The sequence below is a fragment of the Ammospiza nelsoni genome, chromosome 1 (genome assembly GCF_027579445.1).
Source record: "Ammospiza nelsoni isolate bAmmNel1 chromosome 1, bAmmNel1.pri, whole genome shotgun sequence".
Classification (NCBI taxonomy): domain Eukaryota; kingdom Metazoa; phylum Chordata; class Aves; order Passeriformes; family Passerellidae; genus Ammospiza; species Ammospiza nelsoni.
In genome coordinates this window covers 69,649,127-69,674,065 of record NC_080633.1, presented here as the reverse complement: position 1 = coordinate 69,674,065, position 24,939 = coordinate 69,649,127, and the positions used below count along the sequence as shown (strand labels likewise).

At 46.0% G+C, this 24,939-nt stretch overlaps 2 protein-coding genes across 4 annotated transcripts in view; one reads left to right on the top strand and one right to left on the bottom strand.

The window, feature by feature from the left end:
* Positions 1-1,279: 1,279 nt before the first annotated feature.
* On the top strand, positions 1,280-7,331 carry PSMG4 (proteasome assembly chaperone 4). Of its 2 annotated transcripts, none has more exons than XM_059476827.1 (3): positions 1,280-1,509; positions 1,618-1,693; positions 6,794-7,331. In XM_059476827.1, exons 1-3 carry the CDS (start codon positions 1,333-1,335, stop codon positions 6,913-6,915), a joined length of 375 nt encoding a protein of 124 aa, XP_059332810.1. In that variant the 5' UTR covers positions 1,280-1,332; the 3' UTR covers positions 6,916-7,331. The 2 variants fall into 2 exon arrangements, with proteins under 2 accessions (XP_059332810.1, XP_059332819.1); XM_059476836.1 differs by having other exon boundaries at positions 1,282-1,509; positions 6,798-7,331.
* Positions 7,332-8,303: 972 nt separating this feature from the next.
* SLC22A23 (solute carrier family 22 member 23) overlaps positions 8,304-24,939 on the bottom strand; it is a 108,781-nt gene continuing 92,145 nt past the window's right edge. For both annotated transcript variants that reach the window (XM_059470931.1, XM_059470939.1), the window contains 4 exons: positions 22,627-22,859; positions 19,959-19,991; positions 18,043-18,166; positions 8,304-12,713 (listed from right to left, as the gene is read on the bottom strand). In XM_059470931.1, coding sequence (XP_059326914.1) covers positions 12,362-12,713; positions 18,043-18,166; positions 19,959-19,991; positions 22,627-22,859 — 742 coding nt within the window. In that variant the 3' untranslated portion in view covers positions 8,304-12,361. The remainder of the gene's footprint in view (positions 12,714-18,042; positions 18,167-19,958; positions 19,992-22,626; positions 22,860-24,939) is intronic.

The following is a 24,939-nucleotide window of genomic DNA, read 5'->3' as shown; positions in this document are numbered from 1 at the left end:
GGGGTATGGCAGCTGAGCCGGGCTTAGCTGCCTCCCGGGATTTAGTGTCAGTGCAGCAGCATGGCCAGAAATTAGCACAGGGCTGAGGATTTTCTTTTGGCAGATGCCAGGAGAACTGGAGTGGCTCAGGGAAGAAAAGTGATGAAGGGTTCTTTCCTCTCCACCCATTTTTTCAATGGGAAAATGAAATCTTACCATTTAGAAATGGGAATTTTGATTTCCGGCGATATGTAGGAAACGGGAGGCAGAGGAAATGCTGATTAAAAAGCCAACCTGCACCTAAGGTGCTTGTTCTTTGTGCAGCGATGATTGCCCTGCCGGTGGCGTGAAGATGCATGTTTCCAATTGTAAAGGGCCCACGGCCATCGGGGACCCGACAATATTCTTATCAGCAACAGACGGTACAGTTACTGAAAATCCTCTCCAGTAATGACCGACTTTGCTGCGGCGGAAAGAGCGATGAGCACAGAATTCACACCCAAAGTAGGGCTTTTAATTATTCACGGCTCCATATTCTCCAGAGCTATGCAAACCCGAATCACTTGCTTTGTGATCCTCGATGCCGAAAACCTCTATAGATGGATGAAACCAAGGTCGCTGTGACCTTTCTCTCCCTTCCCGAGGCTGCACGGGGAAGGCTGAACTCTTTCCCTTTCGTCTGGAACCCCGGGGCTCCTCTCGGGTGGCTCCCCGGAGCCGTCGGTGTGCCAGGCGCGCACGCCGGGGTTCACCTGCCACCTAGCGGGGTTTCCCCATCGCTGCGGCTGCCTCGCGTTATCCCTCTGCCGGGCGGGCGGGCGGCAGAGCCCGGGGAGGCGTGAGCCGCGGGAAGCCGCGCTCGGAGCGGGTGCCCACCGGGGCTGCGGCTGTGTTCCCACACAGGGGGGTGAGCAGGCGCACCGGGAGGGGGCTGTGTCTTTTGGGATGGGAGGGGAATAGTGGGAAACGGAGAGGGTGTGCACCGACCGAGGAGAGTGCAAGTTCAGGGGGTAGGGGGCACGGAGGGGGCGCATTCCCGGGGCGCTGTACCCGGGCGTGTTCGTGCTGGCGGGGTCTGCGCACGGACGGAGGGGAGGCTCGGGGAGCGGCGCGCACGGAGCGGGGTGCGGGCACCGGCGTGCGTGTCCGTGTGCGGGTATTCCCGGGGGGAGTGGGAACGGCGCAGCCCCAGGAGCCGGACGGGGCGGCCGCGCAGGGCCGGTGGCGAGGGCGGTGTCTCCCGGCGGGGCGGGCGGAGCGGAGCGAGCGCCGCCTCCCCGAGGCCGCGGGGCGGGCCGGGCCTCCCGCTCGGGCCTTGCGTGCTCGGGCCTGGCCGCGCCGGGAGAAGCGGCGATGGAGGCGGCGGGCGGCGGCGGAGCGGCGGGCGGCATCGCCCTGCACGACTTCAGCGGGCAGCTGGGCGAGCAGCGGGTGCACTTCCACGCCATGCGGCTGCGGGACTCGCTCTTCCTCTGGGTGGGCGCCGCGCCCGCCCTGGCCAGCCTGGCCGTCGCCATGTGCAGCCCCCGTGTGAGTGTCGCCCGCCCCCGGAGCCCCGCGGCGCTGAGGGCCGGCCCCGCCGCCTGCACCCCGCGCCGCCGGGACTAAGCCGTGCCCTGTGCTGTGCTCCGCTTGCAGGACAGCATCCCGGTGGCCGCCTCGCTCCTGGGGGACCCCTCGGACACCGCCTCCTCCTGCCTGGCGCAGCGCTTGGGTAGGTGCGGGGGCGCGCTGCGGGGGCCGCCTCCCGCCGGGCACGCGCGGGTCGGGAGCGCGCCGGGCCTCTCTGGGGTCCCTGAGCCGCCAGCCCGGCCCGGGGGGCGCAGGGACGCGGTGCTCGCTGCCCCGGCCGCAGGGCCGGCACTGCTGCGGGTTCCGGCAGCTTCCATGCAATCCACCGGGTCACTTTAGTTTTCCCATCCGTGTACGAGTCTGCGGTACCTGAGTCAGCGGCCTTGGGCACGCTGTGCACTACCAGAAGTGAATTATTTGCTGTCCTTATCCTGGCTTTGGGTGCGAGGCAGGGGCAGCACATGCTGCACCTGTCGAGTGGGGTTTCAAGTGACCTGCTCTCTGTAAAGCTGTGACACTGCTGAGCTGGTGGGCGAGGTGGCTGTCATGCCAGGCATGTGCATTTCACCTGAGGATGAAGCCAACCCGCATCACATCTCGCACCTTTTAGCCCCCACACTGCAAGAAGTTCTGGCCTGGGAAGCCCAGGGTTGTCTCACAGATGCTCAGCCTTGATCTGACTGACCCACATGGGCTCCGCTCAGGATGCTTCATTTTCTCTTATGTGCAGTAGCTGAAATCCTGCATCTTAATGACAGCTTGCAAACTCCCATGTCCATACTAAAAGGATGAAAAATACACGGCCTGGTACATCCTAGCACCTTCTCAGCTCTGAGAGCTGTGTCATGCTGGTTACTCATCATCACCCACCAGTGGCTGATGCAGCTCCTACTGGTGAACTGCTGCGGTGCTTGTTACCAAGCTTTAAAAGCAGCATCAGTGTCACCTTACTTCCTCTGTTTCAGATGGAAAGGCCACAGAATTATTAATGATCTGTGTGCTGATCTCCATTTCAGACAGTATGTCCTGAGTTTGTATTGTCAGGCACTTTCATGAGTCTGCAACACCTTCTTCTCCATGGCCTTATATAAAAAAGGGTTGCTCACAAGACTAATCTTTGAAAAACGGTGTTAGCATCTTTTCTTCTTCACAATAACTTCTGTATGAAAGTAAGAGACTGTTTTAGTCGACCCTGGTGGCACAATTTTCTGTACACACCGAGTTCAATCCATTCCACCTCAAGTAATAATTTTATGGGGTACTATATAACACAGCTTCTTTATGTGTAATTAGTGCCTTATGCTTAGGAAGTCAGTAAAAATGTAGTTAGAGAGGATTTATGTGGGATAAAGTATAAGAGTTTATTCCTCTTTCCATTTGGTCTCCTTGTCACTCATTTCTTCTGAATCTTGCTCTAATCTTCTGTGTAGCATTGCAGCCTGGCTGACAGCTCTGAGTTATCTTACTGATTGCCATGCTTCTTTTGGGTTTTTTCTTTTTGTACATGTGCTTGCTATCTCTCTTAAAGGATTTATTACATGTCTCATAGCTGAAGGTCATAAGCTGGCGTTGCCATTTCTTCCATTAGCTCTTTCAGTGTTCTAGGACAGAGGCTGCCTGAGTCACCTGACTTTTCTGACAATTCCTAGTGAGTTGTCTCAGTTTTGCTGCCTTTTTTTCTTACCCTTTTTTATTTTTTTCTTAAAGCGCTTTTATTATTTGCATTTCTAATTTCCCATACTTTGTTACTGAGAGCTGATACTGTTGCTTGGTACTGGCCTATAGGTTACTCTTTATCCTTGGACTATTATGCACCTTCCTATTTTCTTTTTCTTTGAGTGCTTTAGGTGTCTCTTGTTATTTCATCTTAAACTTCTGAGCCAGATGTGGCCCAGCTAGGCTTTTGGTCCATGTTCCTCTGTATCCATGACATCTACCCACTGGGTTACAGGTTTCCTTGCCAGTCAGCTCCTTTCATATTATGTTTATGTACTGTTCTTGCTTCTGTGATCCTGGTTAAGGCATATTATTTTGAAAATTACTTTCCCCTTTGAACCAAAGGTAAAAAAGGTCTGTAAGTCTATCATACACTTATGGCTTTGAATAACTGTGCTTGCTCTTTACCTGAGCTTCAGGGAAAAGAAATACATCTTTTTGAAATCTCACATCATAGTTTTTAGGCTGGCTTTGACAGTCCAGCAATTTAGGTCAACTCATGGTCACTTAGTCCAAATTTATTTATTTATTCATCTATTTTTTAAAATTTATTTACCCTGAGGTCAGTGGATCTGCAAGGTCATCAACAAGCATCCCTTATCTTTGTTTCACAAAGTGCTTGCTAAGGAAATCTGTGCTCCACCTCAACTAGAAATACCCATCTTTGCTGTCATTGGTGTTTAGTTTTTCTCTGGGAATTTAAATCCCTGTTACACCCACACAATCTGTAATAGCAGAGATGCTATTCACAGCCAAGTCTAACTTGTAGTTCCAAGGTAAAAATGGTAGCCTTTTTAACCATCCTGACATGTGGTAACCTTCAGGCAGCCAGTTTTTCTCACTTTTTCTCCCCCCATCATTTTTTTCTGTGCAGTTTCTTGTCTCCACAGGCACTAGCAGGAGCAGCATGCAGTGCCATTTGCCCATAACTATTTCTGCAATGCCAGGTTTCCTGCCCTGGAGCACGAGTTTCAGTGCTGCTGTGCATCACATTGCACACATTCTCCTTTTGCTTTCTGGACAGTTTGATAGGGGTCCTAGCCACAACAGCTGCATTTTGTGTGTTGGCTCTATCTCCTTCCTTATTTCTGAGTTTTTTCTGTTGCTGAAGACGCATGTACTTCATTCTTAGTCCTCTTTCTACATATATCTATATCTGCTTTTGTGAGGTGCAGGGACTGTTTCCCACCACCCTGCCCGATTGCTTTGGCACAAGATGTGTCTCACTAAACCCGAATCCTGAGAAAGTTTCCTGTAGGATACTGGAGGCCAATTCTTGAAGAAGTCCTTGCCCATTAGTGCCTCCCTCATGTGCATGTCCTGAAATCACAGTGCTTTGGGCTGCAGTACTGATTAGTGCCATGTCTTCAATTTTCCTTTTGTAGGGACTGGCAGACTCTTGGTGAAAATCACCTCAATCTTTTCTTTCAGTATTTCTCAGCTGGGCACTGGTCACTTTGATCACCTCTTTTCCAGCATAAATAGTCTACAAACTCATGTCTAACATTTGTCCTGCCTCTTCTGCTCCTGCTGGGCTCCTCTTCAAGCTTTGGTTTGGGCCTTTGCTCAGTACATAAAGTTGTAGGAGCAGATCTGTGCTGCTGTAGTTTCTCCTGGCACTCAGCACATCCCGGCCGATGGCTGTCAAGGATGATTTTCCTCCACTTTGAGGAGCCAGTGGAACAGGGGTTATTACCCAGGCTGCATGGGAAGCAGACCTGCTGGAGGGCTTTTTAGGTAAGCCTTGTCCTTTGCAGTTTTCTGCTTTACTCTGAAGCTGCAGATGGTCTTCCACAGAGGCATGAGATGTGCCCTCTTTTGTCCTTTCCGCAGGAGTGCACATGTCCAGCTGAATCCTCAGGAAGCAGGGACAGAAAAGGTCCCCCTGCCCCTCAGAGCTGGGCCAGAGCCCTGGGAGCAGCGGTCCTTGGCACAGGCAGCCCAGAGAGACTCCCAGATTCACACTGTTCTGGGAACTGGAGCAGCATCCCAGAGACTCTATAGGCAAACATAATTAACAAGTTGAGTTTTGACACTGCAGCGCACTCTGTAGTTTTGTTAGCTCGGATAACAGCATTAATTAGTTCAGAATTAGCATTGCATTCATTTAGGGCATGATGATGAAGCACTAATGCTTACAAAACATGCTGCTTTGTACCACAGAAATCTACTGCCAGGTGCTAATTTTTGCAATCAGAGCACCACGCTGCATTATCTCAGCATTTTGTAGTGCCAAGTCTTAAAAGGCAAATGGATCCTTGCATTTCAGAAGCAGCTTTACTTACTGAGTCAGGAAGCTGGTAACCTGTTAGGATAGAAAATAATAAAAAAATCATTTGCATAATGAAAATGCCTTAAAGGAGTTGTTTAACTACATTTTATACATTGTATGGGTTTCTATATTTAACTATTTCATTTCCTATTTAGAAAAGATTAAAATCTTAGAAGTCCGAGTGTCTCTATTTTGAAGTGTTGAAAATTCAGATGACATTTTTGAATATTCAGCAGAACAGTCTGATTTGTGTCTGGGGTCATTAGCTCCCAGCTCATTCCTGGACAAGAATATCTCGTGACCCAAATACAATTTTTTGTCTTCTATTTTACACAACTCAATTTAAATTTAGTGCCTATTTTCCCTGTATAGTGCTTACATTTTTCAAAAAGTTTAGCTTCAGTAATATATAAGAAGAGCCACAAATTTTCTATATTACTGTGGTAAAATCTAAGTATTTTATTTATAAAACAGTTCTTGGTGTTATCTCTTCTACTCTGATAATTAAGTCTTCTTGTCCCACTGGACAGTTTTTTTTTTGTCACTGTTAATTAGCTCTGTCATGGAAGGCAGCTCTTAATTTTGTAGGACCTCTCTCTAGGTACTTGTCATTCCAGTAGCCTGGAACTTTTGCTTGGCTTCATCATGTTCAGCAAAGGCTCTCCAGCCTCTAGGAGCATTCATGGACTCTGTATAAAAAAGGTTAATGGAAACAAAATTGATAGCAAGCTTAGACAGAACTGGTGCATAGCTTTTTGGGGCCTTTTAAGGCTTATGAACCTTTTAAGGTTCATTAAAAAACCAGAACTTAATTAATTTAGGCCCAATGACTTTCTTGAGCACTTTCCCTCTGATGTTTTACACAGCACAGATTTACAAACTCTGAATTTCAGTGCTAAGAGTCCAGTACAGTCTGTGGTATCACTTACATTGTAAGATATTTAAGATGTGTCCAAAAATCCACTACAAGCTCTGCAAGGCTCTCCAGTGGCTAGTGGTGTCTTGTGTCAGGTCAAAAACTAGTTGACAGTCACCAGTCTTATATTGCTCACTTCTGTGATGTGCAAAATCTTGCCCAACTCCCCAGTGGTCATTGACTTTTCTGCTTTTCGTTTATAACTGCACCCAGCACAGCAAGAATGGAGAACATCTTAGAAATCTGCATGATGTGGCTTTTTTAGAGGCTTGCTCAAATACCATAATCACTTTTATATAAGAGTAAACTCTGGCTGACTACTCTGTTTTGTGTTTTAGCCAGCAAGACCAAAAAGCAGATATTTGTCAGCTACAATCTTCAAAACACAGACAGCAATTTCACCTTACTCATAGAAAACAGGATCAAAGAAGAAATGACAGCTTTTCCAGACAAGTTCTGATTGTGCATCATTGTAAAAGAAGATGAAGGTTTTGTTTCAGAAAATCTTATTGCAATTTTCACACTGACATTAAGTTAGTATATTTCTTTTGTATTGTTTTGATTGAATTTGTGGTTGTTATTAAATATAGATACACTTGACTAGGATTTTCTTTTTTTTCAAATAGAATTTGAATTTTCAAAGCAATTTTTTTTTTTTTTGCTACCCTGCCAAGTAGGATAGCAAATGGATGCTGCAATGGATGAACATGACTGAAAAAGTGCATGTGGTGTGTGGCCTCCACACAGTACTGGGATCTGATGGCAAATCAGTTCCAAATGCTATCTGTACAATTAATCTATTGTGTACCAGCACTGAACATAGTATAGCAGCTTTTAGTGTTCAAATAAAGAACCCCCACATTTTTGTATGGTAAAGCTGTGACATGAGTGTTACTTTTGTCCTTTTAGCCTCTCTTGATTATAGTACTGGTGCTAAAGAGTGGATTTCCTCCCATCCCTTGGGCACTCAGAACACGAGAAGGATTTCACAAAGGGTTATTTATGCATCTCTGAGGACTACATAGAAGGAAAAAGCACAAGCCAAGTTCTGGAGCAATAGATAAAGCTGTCAGGCTGCTAGAAGAACATCACATGTAAATTGAGCATATACATAAAATCAGAGAGGTCTACTACTGTGACCACCAGTGAAAGCATCCTGCTGCTACATCTCTGGGCTTACTTTCAGGTAGGATGGGTATCTTTTAATAGGGCATTGGCTGTTTTGTTTGTGAGATGGCAGCCAGGAGTTAACTATCTGGATTTTGGTGTTTTTTTTCTTTCATTCTGCGTTGAGCCCTGACTAGTGCTAAAGCATCAGCTTCTGATACAAACCTAAACTAAACTGCTGGTGCTGCTTCCAGACAGCTGTCCTAAGCACCTACAGAAAAGTGATGGATTTACCTTGCTGTGGTGCCACAATCAGCAATTAAAACGTGTAACTGAGAGGCTGCTGCTGTAGGAGGCACAGCTGCTGAGTCTCTTGTCCAAAAGAGTTTGAACACCCAGTGGCTTCAATGTCTCAGATTTGGTGTGGGTGCAGAGGGCCCCTCCTTACCTGGTAGGAACAGCTGCTTGTCCTTGGCTGCAGTTCAAGATGAGAATAGCAAAAAGCAACTGTTGAAGGGTATTTTCTTTTCAATTTACACCACTGAGGAAACAGAGTCAACTATGCTTCTGTAATTGACTGTAAAGGATAATTACTTGCAAATCAATGTGCTGTTTTAATTAGCCTGATTTACAAACAGCTCATTCTGTTTGTAGGGCAGGGTAGGGCTATTTGCTGAGGCATCAGCTGCTGCGGGGGATTTGAGAAGTCACTGCAAGGGAGCCAGACCAGGGAGAGCAAACTGATGGGACAACATCATTTTATTCTGTACATTTACATACAAAGTTCTTCTCAGTAGGTACAACAGATGTAACATCATGCAGACATTTAGCTTGTAAGACTGTTTTCAGTACTTGATTTAAGCTTGTGCTATGAGGAAGCACCACCAGACTATTCATGATCAAAACATACAGTAACACGATTCTTTAAAACTTCATCAGAAACTGAAATGGGGAGGGAGATCTCGCCCACTAGACAAAACACACCGTACTCCTTTCCCAAAACATTTTACACAACACATTTAAAATGAGGTTTGTAATTTCATTTTTTTCTTAAAAAATAAAATAAAAAAAAGTGACAGGGGGGCGATCATCCCCCCACTCAATAGTGTTGTCTTATGTGCCAGCTACAGGCGCAACTTGACATTCACAGAGTTCAGTTAATGGCACTTCTGCTTCCAATTTGGTGACCAATAAAGTGTTTGTCTCCAGGAAGTGGCAACAGTTAGGTAAAATACTTCCACTAAAAAGGACGACAACAAAAAAAGCCTGCTCAGTGAAACCCAAAAGTAAATCACACAACCCTCTTTCAGAGTGGCCACAAACCACTTGCAAACAGGGTTATCTGTTTGCAGTGTGTCTGGCAACAAAAGCAGTACTGAAATCTTACAAAGGGGGACAAAACCCCCAAGATCAAGCATAATGTCACTTCACATTTTTGTTTGAACTTACAAAGATGCAGAAAGCCCTTAAATGATAAACCCAAAGAAAAATCTACTAATGGGCTTAGAGGTTACTGAAGGTTCACAGAAAAAGGCCAAAAATAGACAGGACAGCTTTGGACTGCTTCCCCTGTTGTGGTGGCCAGAAAGAGCCGCCTGAGAAAAGCCTTTCCTGGTGATGGCTGCAGAGGAGATGAGGCCAAGGAGCCAATAGTGCAGCAGGCTGGGACTCCAGCAGAGAGCCCTGTCCTGCTGCAGGACTAGACAAGGCAGGGCAAGCATCCCCACGCTTCCTTTCTGCCCTGCTACATCACCTGGTTCTTGGCTCCTCCACAGGAGGAGGTTTAGTGAAAGCTTTCCAACTCCATGAGCATGTGTGGAAGAACATAATCATCACAGAAGTGTTCATGTTTTCAGGAAAAGGAGCAAAACTGGAACTGCCAAGGCAGGAAGTTAGTTTTTGCTTTATTGTTGTGACAGAGGCAGAGGGCCAGACTGACTAGAGAAGCTGGGGCTCCCTTCATTGCAGATCAGTACCGACTACCTGGTTTCAAGCAAAAAAGCAGCAAATCAAGTCAACTTCCTAAGATTTTTTTCTTAACCAAAAAAAAAACCAACAAAAAAAATTGCTGCATGTTTCTGTCACCTAATGTATTTACTGTCTAAATGCTGATATGTTTAAACAAGTATTCTTTTCCCTGTGCCTGTCATCGGAGAGCAACCACCAGAGTAGGAACCGCTAAAGCGCTGTGGACAGCAGCAGTGAGCTCGCCAGGAGCACTGGCAGTGCTGGAAGCAGCCGGGTTCACAGGCCTGGATGCTCTGCAAGAGCTGTACTGCAGCTTGAGCACACGGGCCACCAAGGAGACCACGAGGGAAGGAGCCCCTGGCTCCACAGCACGATGGATGGCAGATGCTGCTTTCTGCCTCTGTGCTCACACCTTCTCCTCTCCCAGGCCCTTTCTCTCTTCCCTGAAGCCTTGTTTTGCTTCTTCAGCTTTTTGTCATGAACCCATTTCTTTCATCCCCGAATGTGTGTGGCTTGCAACAAGCATCTCGCATCGAAGGCAAAAAGGTATTGCACAAATTTGGTGTGAGAATACTGCACGAGTGGGGAAGGGCTGGGTTCTTTCCTCGGGTGAACACAGACTGCAAAGGTCTCAGCACAGAACAAAAAGAAGCAGCCGCACTCAAGCCTGACAATAAAACTTGAGTGTAAGGAAGATCAGGCTCTTGCTGTCACAGCAAGTTTAGTAAGGGTGAAAAAAACCCAGTAGTGTAACTCTGGGCAAAACTACCATCAACTCGTCCAGTGTTTCTTACCAGGCTCAAGAAGAACCCAAATGTCCACATCATCCTCTGTAAAAATTAGCAGCTTTAGGACAACATTGTTACTCTGGATGCAACCACCTCTGTTGCTTCTGCAGGTCTGCCTGTCCCCTTGCATCCGTCAGCATCTGAGGCTGTGCTACCTTACTGCATGGCCTGCTGGGGAGCGTGGATCTCTGATTTATTGGGAGCTGTAAGAGGACATTGGCAGCCTAATGGAGGATGGAAATTGTTAGGTACAGTAGTTAATCGACAATATATACAGCAAGGGAGGAAGGGGGAGGGAAGGTACAGGAGGAGAGTGCAAACGAGCACTTTTTCTGCCTCTGAATGCAAGATGTACATCAAACAAAGTGGCAATCATACAGACAGTCAGTACAACATTGACATCCTGCTGCTCTGCTTGAATGTCTGCACTACCGAGCAATCACAAATGGATGGCCTGAGTGAGGAAGGAGAACAGGGAGGGAGAGAGGGGAGAGTTAACTACAATGCAAGAAAGCTGTTTACAGAGTCCTTGCATTGAACTAGATCCTCACAATATTCTCTTGAGTGAGAACCAAAAGCCAATGGCCAAAGGAAATAATTTGGGTGCTGGAGGAGAGAAGTCAAGTGGCCACTATCAAAGTGCCATCTGCACAGCAGGAGGTAAACTGGATGTTCGCTTTGTGTAGAATTAATCAAATTTTTCCTGAACTTTTTTTTCCTGAACTAAAATCTTACAAGAGCAGTCAGGAAAGTGAGGAAATAAGGGTGAAATCATTGTATATTCTTGGGTCAGAACCAGAACACATCTCTAAGAGCGCAAGACAGCTCAGTAAGTCATTATTCACAGGCTATCAATTAATTCCTTTCCAACAGTTATTTAAGCAGTTTTCCCACTTAAATTGAAAACACAAACCCTGGCTCTAAAAACATTTAGGACAATAAATACCAGGACACTCATTTCCCAGGAGCAGATATCCCAGCTATGCTGCCTTTTGGAATAAAGGTAAATAATTATATATATAGATAATTTCCCATGCTCCTTATTATTTATCACTGCTGGTCTATGCTTTTTTCCTGGAGCAGTCAGAGATCCTAGGCCTCCTGATAATTACAACCATTCTAGACAAAACTCATTTTTGCATCATTAGTCAAATTATTTGCATCATCTACATTACAATTAAGGACCGGTGGCAACCACCTAAAATAGATTAATATATTCTTAAAATGCAGAAAGCTGATTCTCATTGAAAAATCAGCTTGGTGGGGTAGGATTTTCTCCAATGCATTCAGTGAAAACAAAAAAGGACTAATTTAGAAAGTAATTTTAAGTGCACATGGGTTATAAAGACAAATATAAGCTGCCTAAAATGCAGTCAGAGTTTGAGTCACAACAGGTTTTGCTTTGTTTTTTCTTCTTTTTTTTTTTTCTTTTTTTTACTGTATACAAACACAGCAGGCAATCTGGGCACTTGGACTTTCTAGACAGGCAGAAGAATGTTGCACAAGTCTAAGTTTAAGTCAATTCAACTTTGCAGTGAATCCCTCTTTCCTTTAAAGAAACACAAAAACAAAACAGAAAACAACACTCCCCCTCCCCCCATGGTTTCTTTCTTGGAATGGCTGCACCTCTTAAAAGATGGCTTCATTTTTGTGATCTATGAAGGGAAAAGGAAATAAAGTGCTTCTTGAGAATAAATCAAAATAAATATACATATTTAATGGCAGGAAAAAAAGAGTTCTGAAGGGCTACTGCCAGCCAGGTCTTTTCTCAAATGAGTCTTTTCCCCCAAAACTTTTCAAAAGTAATCTGCATGACTGTTGAAGATGCCAAAATTTGCTTTAGTAGCAGAGTTGAATTCCTCTAAGTTTGTGTCTGCTCCATCACTGGTTTGTAAAATCCGTGCAAAACACCTTTGCCCAAAGTGCAACTCCTCCCGCACAACAGCATCAAATAAAATACAAAAGGAAGAGAAGAAATATAAGACGGGGAAATAAAATAATTAAAAAAAAAAAGGAGAAGGGAAAAAATCCACCCAGTTACATCTACTTCATGCCGTTGGCAGTGGTGTTCTCGGAGATGCCGTCGCTCACAGCTGCCGAGTCGTGGAGGCCAGAGTAATCCTTGAGTTCAGAGTTTGTCAGGAGCAGGGGCTGCTCGCCCTTCTTGTGCGGCAGCAGCGGCTGCCGCGTGTAGTGTTCCCCGTCTGGGATGTTCTCAGGCAGGTGCTGGTTCTTGCTCTCAGGCAGCAGCAGGATGCAGATGATGCAGATGAGTGTGCAGCAGGCGAAGATGACGTGGTGGAGGAAGTAACCTTTCTGGTTGTGCAGCTCCATGATGGGGGCGGTCAGGCGGCCGAAGCCCGCGCTGGCCAGCACCAGCCCCAGCCCGCCGCCCCTGCAAGCACAAGCACAGGGGGAAATGATCACACTCAAGTATCATTTTACACCCCTTTAGCTCCCCCACATAGGAAAAAGAGAGGCTTTACCATGTGGGTGTGTAGACAGCACTCTAAAGTACTCCCAGTTCTAAGTATTCTCACATTCAGTGAGGGAAAACCAGATTTTGCTTAGCATGCCACCCTTCTCCACTTAGACCAGACACACCAAGGAGCAGTAAGTGCAGAAGTCAATTTTGGCTGCCTCTAAGTACCTGGCACCACTCAGCAGTGGAGGCAGGAGATTAGACTTTAAAATCCATTATACCAAACACGGACTGCTGGAATATTTTCTACAAGAAATCATGTTATGGCTGGAACTTCTCAACACTCTGGAGATGTAACAAAATGCATAATTTTCAGGGGGGGAAAAAGTGTGAAAATAGACTCATCTTCCTCCAGCTAGAGGCACAGACGCTGCTTGTGAAAGGCCAGTTCAGTGCTCTCTCCTGATGCTTGGCTAAGCAAGCAAACTCTCTTGCAATTCCTTGTCTTGCTCATCAGCATCTCTCCAGAGGCTGGTGCAGGAGGCCTGGCACACCTCACAGTCCTGGGGCTGTCTCTGCTGGGTGTCCCCACGCAGAAGTGGCACTGCAGGTGTTTCTTTGGGGCAGGACATACCCTCCTGCTGTGACACGACTGAGGTCTCCTGCCAGCAGAGGGTCGTCCTTAAATGACTCATTTTAACAAAATCTGTGAGAGTGGCAGCTCCTCCTTCATTTTCCAAAGACTGCTGCCTGCAGAGGGAGACCTCCCTGTGAGTTTAATCACTGGCACCCTGCTTCCCTACCAAGCCTGTGAGGGCAGCACACTTCCTACACTTCCTCTGGGAGATGCCATCTATTCCCAAACCCTCTGCAGATCAGAGGGGTTCAGTTCCTGGCCCAATGCAGAACTGTTACTATCAACAACAATTGGCCCTTACAGAAGACGGCTTGCAGAGGGCAAATGGACTGCTTTATGTCAAATATTTGGCATAAAACCAGCTTCCCTGACTATTAAGCATCCTGGAAATCACTGTACAAATAAACCTACAAATGCCAAATTCACTCAGCCAACCACAGTGTTAAAGCTAATCTTCACTCAATCCTTTCCAAAATCCACTGCTGCTTGCTTGACAGCTGAAGGACAGCAAACATGGGTTTCAAAAGATGCTCTTGGGACACTGACTGGATCAAAAATTCACATATGTATGTTCCAACTCTTCAGACTCAGCAAAGCATCTTTCAGAGACAACAGTGACTTCCCCAAATGCTGCAAAAGCCCTTATTAAAAACTTGCCAGCTTTCCAGTGGCAATTTAGAAACCCAGCTGAATGCAACTATTGTGCAACTGGCCTCCCTGCAACTTCATTAATACACTCACATGAGTAATTGACACAACCAGTCCCAAATGCATGGCAGATCTCTCTCCAAGCTGGCTCCTGAGCAACAAAAGCCTGGCTCATTTACATCAGTGATTGCAATCGCTAAATTGTATCTCAACCCCCCTGAGAAGGACCTGAGGTGAGTTTTAAATGTTGCTGTAGAAGGACACCAAGCAAGCTGAAAGAAAACGGGAAAAGGCAGCAACAAAGACGGCTCTGTCATTTATGGGTCAAGTGGCTTCAGATTTACGGGGGGGGGGGGGGAAAGTTTTTCCGTATGACGTCAGTAATTAGAGTAGGCATTACTTTTTCCAGTGCCATCAAAACCTGGCAGAAGAAGGCTTGAAAGTGCATTTCAGTGTGTGTCTTAAAAGGGGTTTCTTTAAGGTTTAACTACACTGCAGATGTGAAATGTGAAGGGAAAAAAAAGAGAGAAAATTGAAAATACTCTCAGGAACTTTCTGTTGTGTCCGTGCACATCAGGAAAACAGCTATAGGATAAAAGAGGCAGCAAGCTCATGATTCACACCATTTTTGCAGGTGACAAGGGGCAGGAAGTGGAAAAGAAAAACATTCTGAGTGCTTTGGGGCATTGCTCCTCCTCAGCACAAGGAATTCCATGGCAGGGGCCAGCGTCTGCACTTCAGACACTCTCCAGATGCAGAGTGGAGCCTGGAGAGGGAGTGCGAGGGCTGCTGGCACCCACAGTGATCCCAGCCTTCTCCCTTGCACCTCTGCCTGCCAGTGCCTGCTCTGGGGGGGCTTTCCTATGGCATGGCCCCATGGATGATCAATCAGGACCACGTTCCCAACTCCTGCTCCCCCACTGACACTGGGGAGGATGGTTTGCATGGGGTTTATGGTACTAACATGGGCAAATCACAAAATTCAAAATTCTGTCCTCAGAAAGGTCCTGCTTGCTCATAGGGTAGAATTTCCTTGCTTGCTACCTCAGTGTTTTGCCAGAGAGCAGCAAGACATCCACGCTGGCATTCTAAGGGAAGGGTCTTGTCCTTCTCAGCACTCCTCAGGAGAGCAGAGGTTTGTTACCCCTGTCTTCAGACAGCCATGTCTGCATAGAGCAAATAGGTCAACACACAACATGGCTCAGAGTACAAGCGAGCCAGAGAGATGCCCAGGCTAAAGGAGGCTTTGGGAGAGCACCTAGTCCAGCCTCCTGCACAAAGCAGGAATCAGGTGAACTGAAACCAGACCAGGTTTTCCAGCTCAGCCACTTCTTAAAGTCAGTCCCTGGAAACCTCCTCAGCCATAAGGGATATTTTGTGCACTCAGTCCTAGGCCAGAGATTCAAGTAATACACCAGCATACCCTTGGCCTCATGGAGCAAGCACCACCTTTGAGAAGCCAGGCCTTATTCAGGTCCCAGTAAACAGCCCTGCATCCCACTGCATTGAGAAATACATTCAGTGCTGGTAGCTGGGTGGGCAAGGTGTGGTGTCAGCTGCAGATTGATCCCTGGGGGATGGGACGCCAAGAGGAGAGGCTGTGAGCTGGTGCAGACCTCTGTGTGAAGGTGACTGTGCCAAGTGGCTCCCGGGTGGTCACAAAGGAAAGTTTCCTCAACAACTGGAAATTCAGCTTGAGGCAGCTATTGATGGGAAAAAGCCCTAATTCAGCCATCCCGCCCACTCTTTGGCTGGGTGGGCACAAAAGCAGGGCACTGGGAGAAAAAGCCAGAACCATCTTCCACTTGGTAATAACTGAGAATGTGGAGGATGAGGAGAGGACATGCTGTGTTTTGTTCAGCCTATTCCTATTTAGTAGACATGCAGGCTGTAGGGTGTGAAGATTATTCCATGTGGATTATCAGTGACACTTGGTGCTTTAATTCAGCATTTGCATGGAGGTCTGCACTGAAGTCCCAGGTACAAATAAGGATAGTTCCTGATAAAGCCCTCCTGCCTACTGCCAAGAGACTGGGGGGCAGTGCGCAGATCCCAAGGACCCCTCTGTGACACATGACAGTGTGGAATGTTCATGTTGCTGGAGCAGGTGTCATCTCTTAGTGATGAGGGTCTGGCTGTTCTCCTCCTGGAATTGTTCATCTCAGCACCACAGCAGCAGAGATGGATGAGTGCTGTGGGTTTGCTATCATGCCACGGCTACCCCAGGTAATGGCAGTGCTATTTTCCACTCTCAGAGATTTGCAGACAATGGATTTGATCAGGGAAATCCCAGAGACAGTCTCAGTGCTCTCTTTGCCTTCCTATTCCTTAAGGTTCCTTGAGATGTAACCAAAAGCATATTAGTATCATATAATGGTTTGGGTTGGAAGGGACCTTAAAGATCATTTAGTTCCAACTCCCAAAGGCATCCAGGGTGGCATTTTGGAAAGCAGATTATGAGGGAGTAGCCAGATCCCACCAAAAGGCAAGACAGAAGGCAGTTTAAACCCACCTCTGCATGAGACAGGTTTATGCACTGTCCTGAGTTACACCTCCTAATTACAGTCCTGAGGGGATCTTATTGTGGTGGTAGGATCACAAAGCAGTGCAGAGTGTCATCATTTCTATAAATAAACAGGGACCCTGAGGCATATCTAGCTGTGGTGTCACCCAGCAGAGTCAGGGGAAGCAGAATTTTGGCTCCCAGCCAGGATTTTGTCCCCCTGCCTGTAGCAACAAAAGTGATTTAAGGGAAAAAAGCTTGCTAAGTTCAGACTGCACATCTGACCCTACTTGGCAGATTCTCTTCTGGCTGACATGGTCAATTCCTTATCTGTGTGTCTTTCAAACAGAGCCAAGGAGAAAATTAAAAAGGCATAAAACCACCAAACTGATTGACACACACATAAATAAACAGCTGTTAGTGTTTCAGGCTGCTGTATAATCTTACTCCTCACACTGCCTTTTCCAGTGGAATTAATGTTATCCACAAAATACTTTCACAAATTTAGATAGCCTGAAAAAAAAGACCATGAAGCAAGGAGACTCTGGCTACTCAGATGACAGTTTTGCAATAATACTTTTGCAAAGTAGTTGAAAAGGCATATAATTTGGAGGGGACAAAATAAAAGTATCCTCTTTCCTCTACTCTCTCTCTCTCCCTCCCACCCTTATGACCTACATTCCTGGGAAATTCAGTGAAATCAGAGCAAACTCCTGAATTGCTGTGGCATTGCTGAAAGCATAATCCAGAACACAGAAGCACAACCTTTGTGCTGTGAAAGATAACAGTGCATGTACAAAATTATACAAACCCCTGACCATACAAAGATGTGTTGTGAGAAACTCTCCAACAAAGATAATTTTTCTGATTTCTCCTATTTCCCAGGATGAAAGTGCTCCTCTTTAGAAAAACTTTGAGCCTCTGCTAAGATAGGTCTGATTGTGAAGAGAAAGACAGCTTTGTCTGCAATTAAGGCAGTGAGGCAGGCTTGCAGAGAACCTCTATGCACCAAAAGCATTTAAACCACATGTTTCAACACCTTCCCTCCACTGAAGCACCCTGCAGCTGTCCTGATTAACCTGTCCTATGCAGGCAGGGATTGCTGGCACCTGTGCAGAGTCATGGAATTCCTCCTTTAATACCAAGATGCAGACTCACCCAACTGCTGCTTGAACAAACCCTGCAGCGTTAGTGAAGCAATGACAATGCTCAACCACAAAAACTGCTTCAGCTGAGTATTTAAGTCCCTACCAAGCTGCAATTCATGTGCTGCCAGGCCTGCTGATCATCACCACGACAAGACACAAGGTGGAGCCATAGAAAACAAAGCCTCTCTATACACAGATATGCATTTACTTGCACAGACTGACTGCAGCCACCGCAAAAAGCAGCCCCCAAGTTGCTGTGAGGTCTCCAATGATGTGCTCCCATACAATGTGTTAAGTTACACAGCCCATTATCAATTAAATGAGGATAATTTTGTCCCCATCTCTTGAAGGGGGTTCCAGTCTCACCTGATTACTGTGGGTGTGATTTCAGCACAGAAGAACACGCTGAGGCTTCCAACAGCATGCGAAGAGAACATACCCACGATGGAAAATGCAACAGAGAATTTGTCTTTGACACTGTCACTCATACCTGGCAAGACAAGTGTGTTCACAAAAAGTAAGAATGAAGTCAAACTTCTAAGGAAGAAAACAATCAGAGAAATTTCTATTACTCTTCTCCCTCAGTAGAAATTGGAGTAATTTTGTAATACTAATTTAAAAGTGGTATTTATAAAATCCATTCTCCAAGCACCTGAGATACAAACACATATGAAAAAACCCATAATGTCATGCCAATAAATGGCAGTGATCTCTGATTTTTTTATGCTCAGATACCACAGAAAAGGCAAAACCCATGAAAAAACCAAACCCTTTGGTCAGTCTTTTAGGCACCAGCGTCTTTCCTCTCACGTTTGACAGACAAGTAGAGGCAGGCAGTGTTCCTCAAGCTGCCAAACATCTTGTGCAGTGGGGCTTGGGCACTGAAGAGGCTTCCAGGACAAGAGAGGAAAGAGCTAGAAGTGCTCCCATCTCTGTGCTAAGCCTCTGCATGAGATCAGTCTGCAACCTCTGTTGTAACTCCCAGCTTGACAAGTGTGGGCGAGAACAGCTGATGCCAAGGATGGCGAGGCACTCCTTAAGCCAGGGCTGTTTGCTCAATCCTCTCACAGCTGGATGGCAGCAAGGGTTCCAGGAGCAAACAGTGTCTATCAAGCACTTGCAGAAACCCCAGTAAATCTAAACAAAGCTCAAGGAAACTGTTTCTGGCCATGATGACAGCACATCTCTCACTGGATCCCTGCTCGCCTCCTCCTGTGGGCAGGGCTGGCATCTCTGACCAGGGTTGCACAAGCTCACGTGGCCTGTCCTGGCCAGCAAGGAGGCCACATCACTCACAGACACCATTGCACCACACAAGGGGACACATTATGCCTGACAGGAGCCCTGGGGAAAGGACTGCCACTTTGCAGCCTGTGCTCTCTCACCTTTCCACGCACACGTCCCAAGCCCTGCCTGAAGAAAGAACTGCTTTGTGCAGTCCCAAGCAGGGACTGTCTGGCTGGGATCCAGTGAAAATTAACACCTGCTTTTGTTCTTGCTGAATATATCAGCTGTCAAGAGAGCAAAAGGTATTTGGGAGCTCTTTGGTTACATCTTCTGAAATGTGCTACAGCTTGCTCAGGGCTAAGCTCTTTCTGCAATGCACCCCAAGTCTGGGTGAGAGAGCAAATTCTGCCAGCTGATGAGGATGTGGGCACAGCATCTTGCAAACCACAGGTCTCAGGCCACTCTTGCATAGCAAGTGAGGCTACACCATTGATCCCCTCAGGGAATTGTGGCTGCTCAGCAGAACAGACCTTGGAAAAACTGGGCAAGGACAGGTCCATCAAATCTGATACACAAAGGTACATTTTGTTCCCCTGAGGTTTGTTACTGCATTGCTCCTACAGAACTTCATCTTGGGAAAGCATCTTTTAAGGTGTTTAACTCCCCTTATTTAAAGAGTCCTTAAGGTGTTTTAGTCCCCTTTTCTTTTCTGGGGGGGGAAAAAAAAAAGAAAATCTGAGATTCTTGAACTGGGAATGCTGCATCTCAGAAGGAGACTTTCTGAGAAAGCCTCACCCTGTGTGTCAAACCTTGGGGGACCTCTGCACCTTCTCTTGACATGCAGCCTATGTGGAGGGGATGCTAAACAAAGAGGCTGAGCACAGATGAGCAGGCGTGCCTGTCAGTAGGGTCTCAAGGCATGCACAGAAGGACTTTCCCCCTGCACCCCTTTGTGGCAGCAGCTCTGCTCTGGGTGCTTTGAGTGTGGCGTTTTGAATCTACCTGTTCCTGGGGGAGTGCTTCCCACATGATACAGATTTGTCTGTAAACCATACCTGAGTCTGGAAGTTGACTGTATTTTCCAATCACTGGATCCAAGACCATGGAAGTCAGAGAAAGATAAAAAAGAGAAAGGGAGAGGAAACAAGAACATACAGTTTTTATATGTTTATTTATCTGAAAAACAAGGGTAAATCCCACATGCCACCCTAGCCCCACCCTCTGACTCCCAATTCTTTCCCATGCCAAAACCTTCCCATCTTTCCCTGGCCACCAGATAGGACATGCTGTTTCCAGGCACATCTCAGCTGGAGGACAGCATGCTAATGAGACAGTGATAACAAACCAGCAGTAAAGCATATTTAAAAGCCCCAGAATTACCACTGGGACTAACACAAAGGCCTCTTTGTTGTTAATGAAGGGGGAGAAGAGAAAATGCCCTCCTGCTGCAGCCCTGAGGGAATGGCCAAAAGAAGCTTGGGTTAGACAGCAAAATCTGGGCATCAGTGCTGTCAGACTGGTGGGAGACCTATCCCTCTCCAAAAGCATGAGCTGATGGTCCCTGTGTCACACTAACCACACAGGAGCACATGGCAGCCTGGGCAGCAAGGGGAAGGGCATCAGCATGAGCTCGGCACAGCTCTGCTCCTCATTTCCCATCCTGATTCTGTGACTTTCCAGGTGACACTCCAGAGCTCAGAGGAGGGATCAAACAAGGAGAGCTTCATGGTCTGCTGCAGGTTTGTGGCTGGTGCAGAATATCTCCCTTTCTCACCATTCTCAAATTCTGATTTCATTTTCCTATTACACCCAAATTATGCTAAATTAAAGCATGCAAGATGCTGTGACAGATTTCATAATAAACAAAGGTCACTACTTCTCTCCAAACAATGTCTAGTTCTTCTAAGGAAGAGGTGGCCATGGTCAAGAGTGGGGTGAGCTGCTCTGAAGTTTGAGGTTGCCTTTCCCTCCTCTTCTCACAAAGAAAAGAGTGGAGTCAGAAAGGCTGACAAGGGCACTGCATTGAGAGTGCCAGTGTAGCACAAAGCACCTAAAGCCATGCCTGATCTTAGTTCTGGCAACTTGGTTCACAAAACCACCTAAACCTGTTATGGAAAAGGTTGTAATGAGTCCTACAGGGTGTTGCCTCCCACCTCCCTCATAAATTTATTTTGAAAAAATGCAACCAGATTTTCGTGGCTCTGGAGCAGACTAAGGGCTCTGACACACCGTCTCTCAGCTAGGCAGAGTGTGTTTATTGCCTTGACAGCCTCAACAAACATCTCCCATCCTGAAAACAAAAATTAAAATGGGCAAGTTCAGTGTAGAGACACCCTGATGGACACCCCCAGAAGAACATGGAGCTTTGGGAGGTTGCACACATGCACAGTGTGAATCTGCATGTGAATGGTCTCAGTCCATCAACAGACATGGTGAGGGTGCAGTCACAGGGCTTCTCCCACTCTCAGCCAGCATTGCTGGACATGATAAATATGTGCTCAAAGGAAATGTAAACATTTGTGCCAAGCTGGGAGCAAACACACATGATGCTGGAGTTTCCTCCATTACATGAAAGAGGTTCCCTGTTTCCCTCCTATACTCCTACAAATAGCTTGTTTGCTAAAGGCGAACTTAGTAAATGCCTCTGGGTAACAGAGGCATTTGTAAATATGAACAATTCCTGCTGGCTTGGAGCTGCCCTCAGTATGCAAGAATGTGAAAGATTTCCATCCTCAATGCAAAAAGCTCTTTCTTATTAAGGCCCTCAATTATTTCTAAACATAGAAATTAAAACCAGCAATAGCCAGTGTTCTGGTATTTGTCGCACATCCAGTTTGTCCAAAGTACGTCTCAACCCTCTTCCTCCTTCCTTGGGGTGGGGTTTTATGGGACAGGAGTCTAATGATTGCACACTGTGAGAGAGGCAAAGCACATCCCAGATTCCCTCTGCTTCAACAGCTCTCTGATTGAACAAGTTCAACCTCCTCAAGGAACAAAAAATGAGGTGAATGAAATAAAATGGAAAAAGGAAAGGGAATATTTCTATAGCAGTTTTAATAGCTGAAACAGCTCCAAAGGGCCACACAAAAGTTACTGCTTGCAAAGGAAGAGGTGGAACACTCACTTTTTGCAGGAACAGCCATCTGAAATGCTTGTGTGCATCTGAAATGTGTCACTTTCCAAAATCATGGGTATACATTCACATGGACTATACGTACAGTATGTTAAAAGCGGGGTCTTTCAGCTGCATGATTTCTGCGCTACCTTTTTACTACTTGTTCATAGCAAGATGCTAAGAGCAGGCAGAGGACATACACCTACTGCTTTAACTTCTGCATGGTTTGGAGGCCACTTGGGAAGCTGACTTGAGTGGGAAATTTTGCCTTCCCAATCTCGATACAGCTCTTTCCCTGGCAGATGTTTCACCAAAATAAAATTGAAAGCGTTTCTTGTTTCCTTGCTTGTTTTCTTGGAGACTACCCCAGATACAGCACCAAAGCTCAATAAGCTTCACCATGGGAATCATCCACAATACAATGCCTTTTGTTAATGAGCCTGAGAAACAAGTGTTTGGGGAAACCTTCAAACAAACTCAGATTCTAAAACTATGCAGGTGTATCACATGACAAATCCGGGACAGGCAAAGGAAATGCCGGTATTTCCTGGTCCCTTATTTGCATATCAAGCTTGCATGGTACTGAAAAGCTCTCATCTCCAACTTACAGTTGAGAAGGCCCAGCTGCAGGAGCGATGCCAGAGCTGTGAGTATCATGAAGAGCAGGAGTCCTCCTCTCCTGCCCAGAAAGCCGACCACGGGGCACATGGCCAGGCAGGATGCCAGCGCGATCCCGGCCATGGTGTAGTAGTCCGCGTAGAAGTTGTGGGTAATCGCCATCTTCGCCTCGTGCCCCATCATACTCTTTGCAAAACAGTGGTGTATGCCATAACCAGTCAGCCTGGGGGAAACAGGAGAGGGCAAGAGACACCACTGCTGAGAGGGCAGAACACACACTGCAGTGTTATTCAGTGTGGGGAGGAATTGATGCAGGAATACAACACCCTAAGTTAAGAGACTTATCTCTAGGTGCTACTGTGAAAATAAGCATTGATAAAAAGAAGCAAAAGAAAAAAAATCTCCATTCAGCCAAATATTTGCTGGTTTTATTCATTTAGCTGCTGCTCATGGTATGATCAAGGCATGGGGAACTTTAGAACTCCTAGTGCATGGTAGGTTTTCCCATTGTATTTGAGAAATCTCATTCCCAGAGGAGCACATCTCTCCGTTCCCGGTGCACCTGCTGAGAGTACAGAGCCAGCACTGCTGTGATGAAGTAGCTCTGTGCTTGGACAGCAAAACACCAGGAATACCCACCTGCCTGTGACATTTGGTCATACTAAATACAAGCATTACAGCTCACTTCCCAAGCTAGCCCATTAAAACTGAAAGCCCCTGAGAAAGGAGTGTTTGAAGTTTTATGTGCTGCAATGATTATTACAATCATGAAACAACAAGATCTAATTCAGTCTACACATTCACACCACCCTTCAAAACAATGTGTCTCCTCCTCTTTAAAAAATTTCTTTGAAATGTCACTGATCAACATCTTACCATCACATCCTTCTCCTGTCTCACCCTGTGCCTCCAAAAAATAGAAAAGAAAAAAAGGAAGAAAGAGAAAGGGGCTGAAGGTACAAAAGTCTGATGAGAAGCCCCAGCTTCACCCCTGATGTGGTACAAAACACAAAATAGCAGCAGGGATGCAACAGGAGAGGTCAGTGCTCTCAACTGCACCATCACAGCTCAAGTTCCTCTGCCAGGAAGAACCTCCTGTCCCTGGCACTTACACAAGACAAATCTCATGGCACAAATTAACAGTGCTTGAGAGAGTGGGAGGCACAGATCCAGGTCTCCAAAAAAAAGAAAAACAAAACAAAACAAAACAAAAAAAAAAAAAAAAAGAAAAAAAGGCAGGTGCATTACACTGATACACTTCTATACTTCTGAAGTTCAGGAATTTGAAGCTCTGTCAGTATAAATTGAGTATCCGAATAAGCATAGAAACAGCTGTGGGGCTGTGCAGACCTTGAGTGCATGACAGTCCACGGCCTGAGGAGCTTTTCTTGCAAACTTGTGAATCAATGTTCTAGTTCAAAACCCCATCCTTAATACCAAACACCTTGCCCCTGATAAAAACCTAATACAAGTGCTTCCTGTTACACAAAATTGACATTTGCTTTGAATAACTAGATTATAGCTGACTCCTCCCCTAAGAGAAATATCAATCAGCAAAACAGTAGTAATAAAAGGGCAGAGTTAATCAGCTTTACTTCTGTCTTTCTCTTCTATGCATGCAAATACAGTTGCAGAAGTTGCTATTGAGACCATGACTTATAAAGTAAATTATTTAATCATTTGGACTTTGCTTTCCAGGCTGTTCCCTAAGAATCTATTCTCTTCACTTGATGAGCAGCTCAGAATAGTTACTTTTAAAATTGAATCCTTGTCTTTCCAAATTTCTTTTTGTTCCCTGCAGAAGGTTCCTTCTATATAACTAAAAATTTAGCACAGCCCTGTCTAACAGGAGTAACAGAAGTAAAATTAATTTTTTTTCCACTCCTTAAAAACAAACATGAAATCTATTTCCTCATATGTACATCTGCTTCATGCTCTGCTTGGATGCAAACAGCCTTCATGTGCTAATGCCAGAAATTATTTTTTGGACTGCCTAGATCTGATTTAAGGAATTTCCAAATATGCAAATGATGTGGGTGAGGGAGGAGGGGAGAATTGCCCATGCAAACAGTTTTCACAAATACATTTAACACTGTCTACCAAATGTACTTGGTGAGCCTAAGAGGAAAGAACTCTTTCAGAACAGAGGTAGTCCCTCACTGGTGGGTGGAAGAGAGACACAAAACTCATAAAACCAGAGTGGATTCTGCAATAAATTATGCTGGAGACTGACCCCTGAAGTTTGTGTGCTTCTGGATGGGTTCTTGCCCAGCATGGGGGCTGTCCCCTCTGGGTGCTGACTG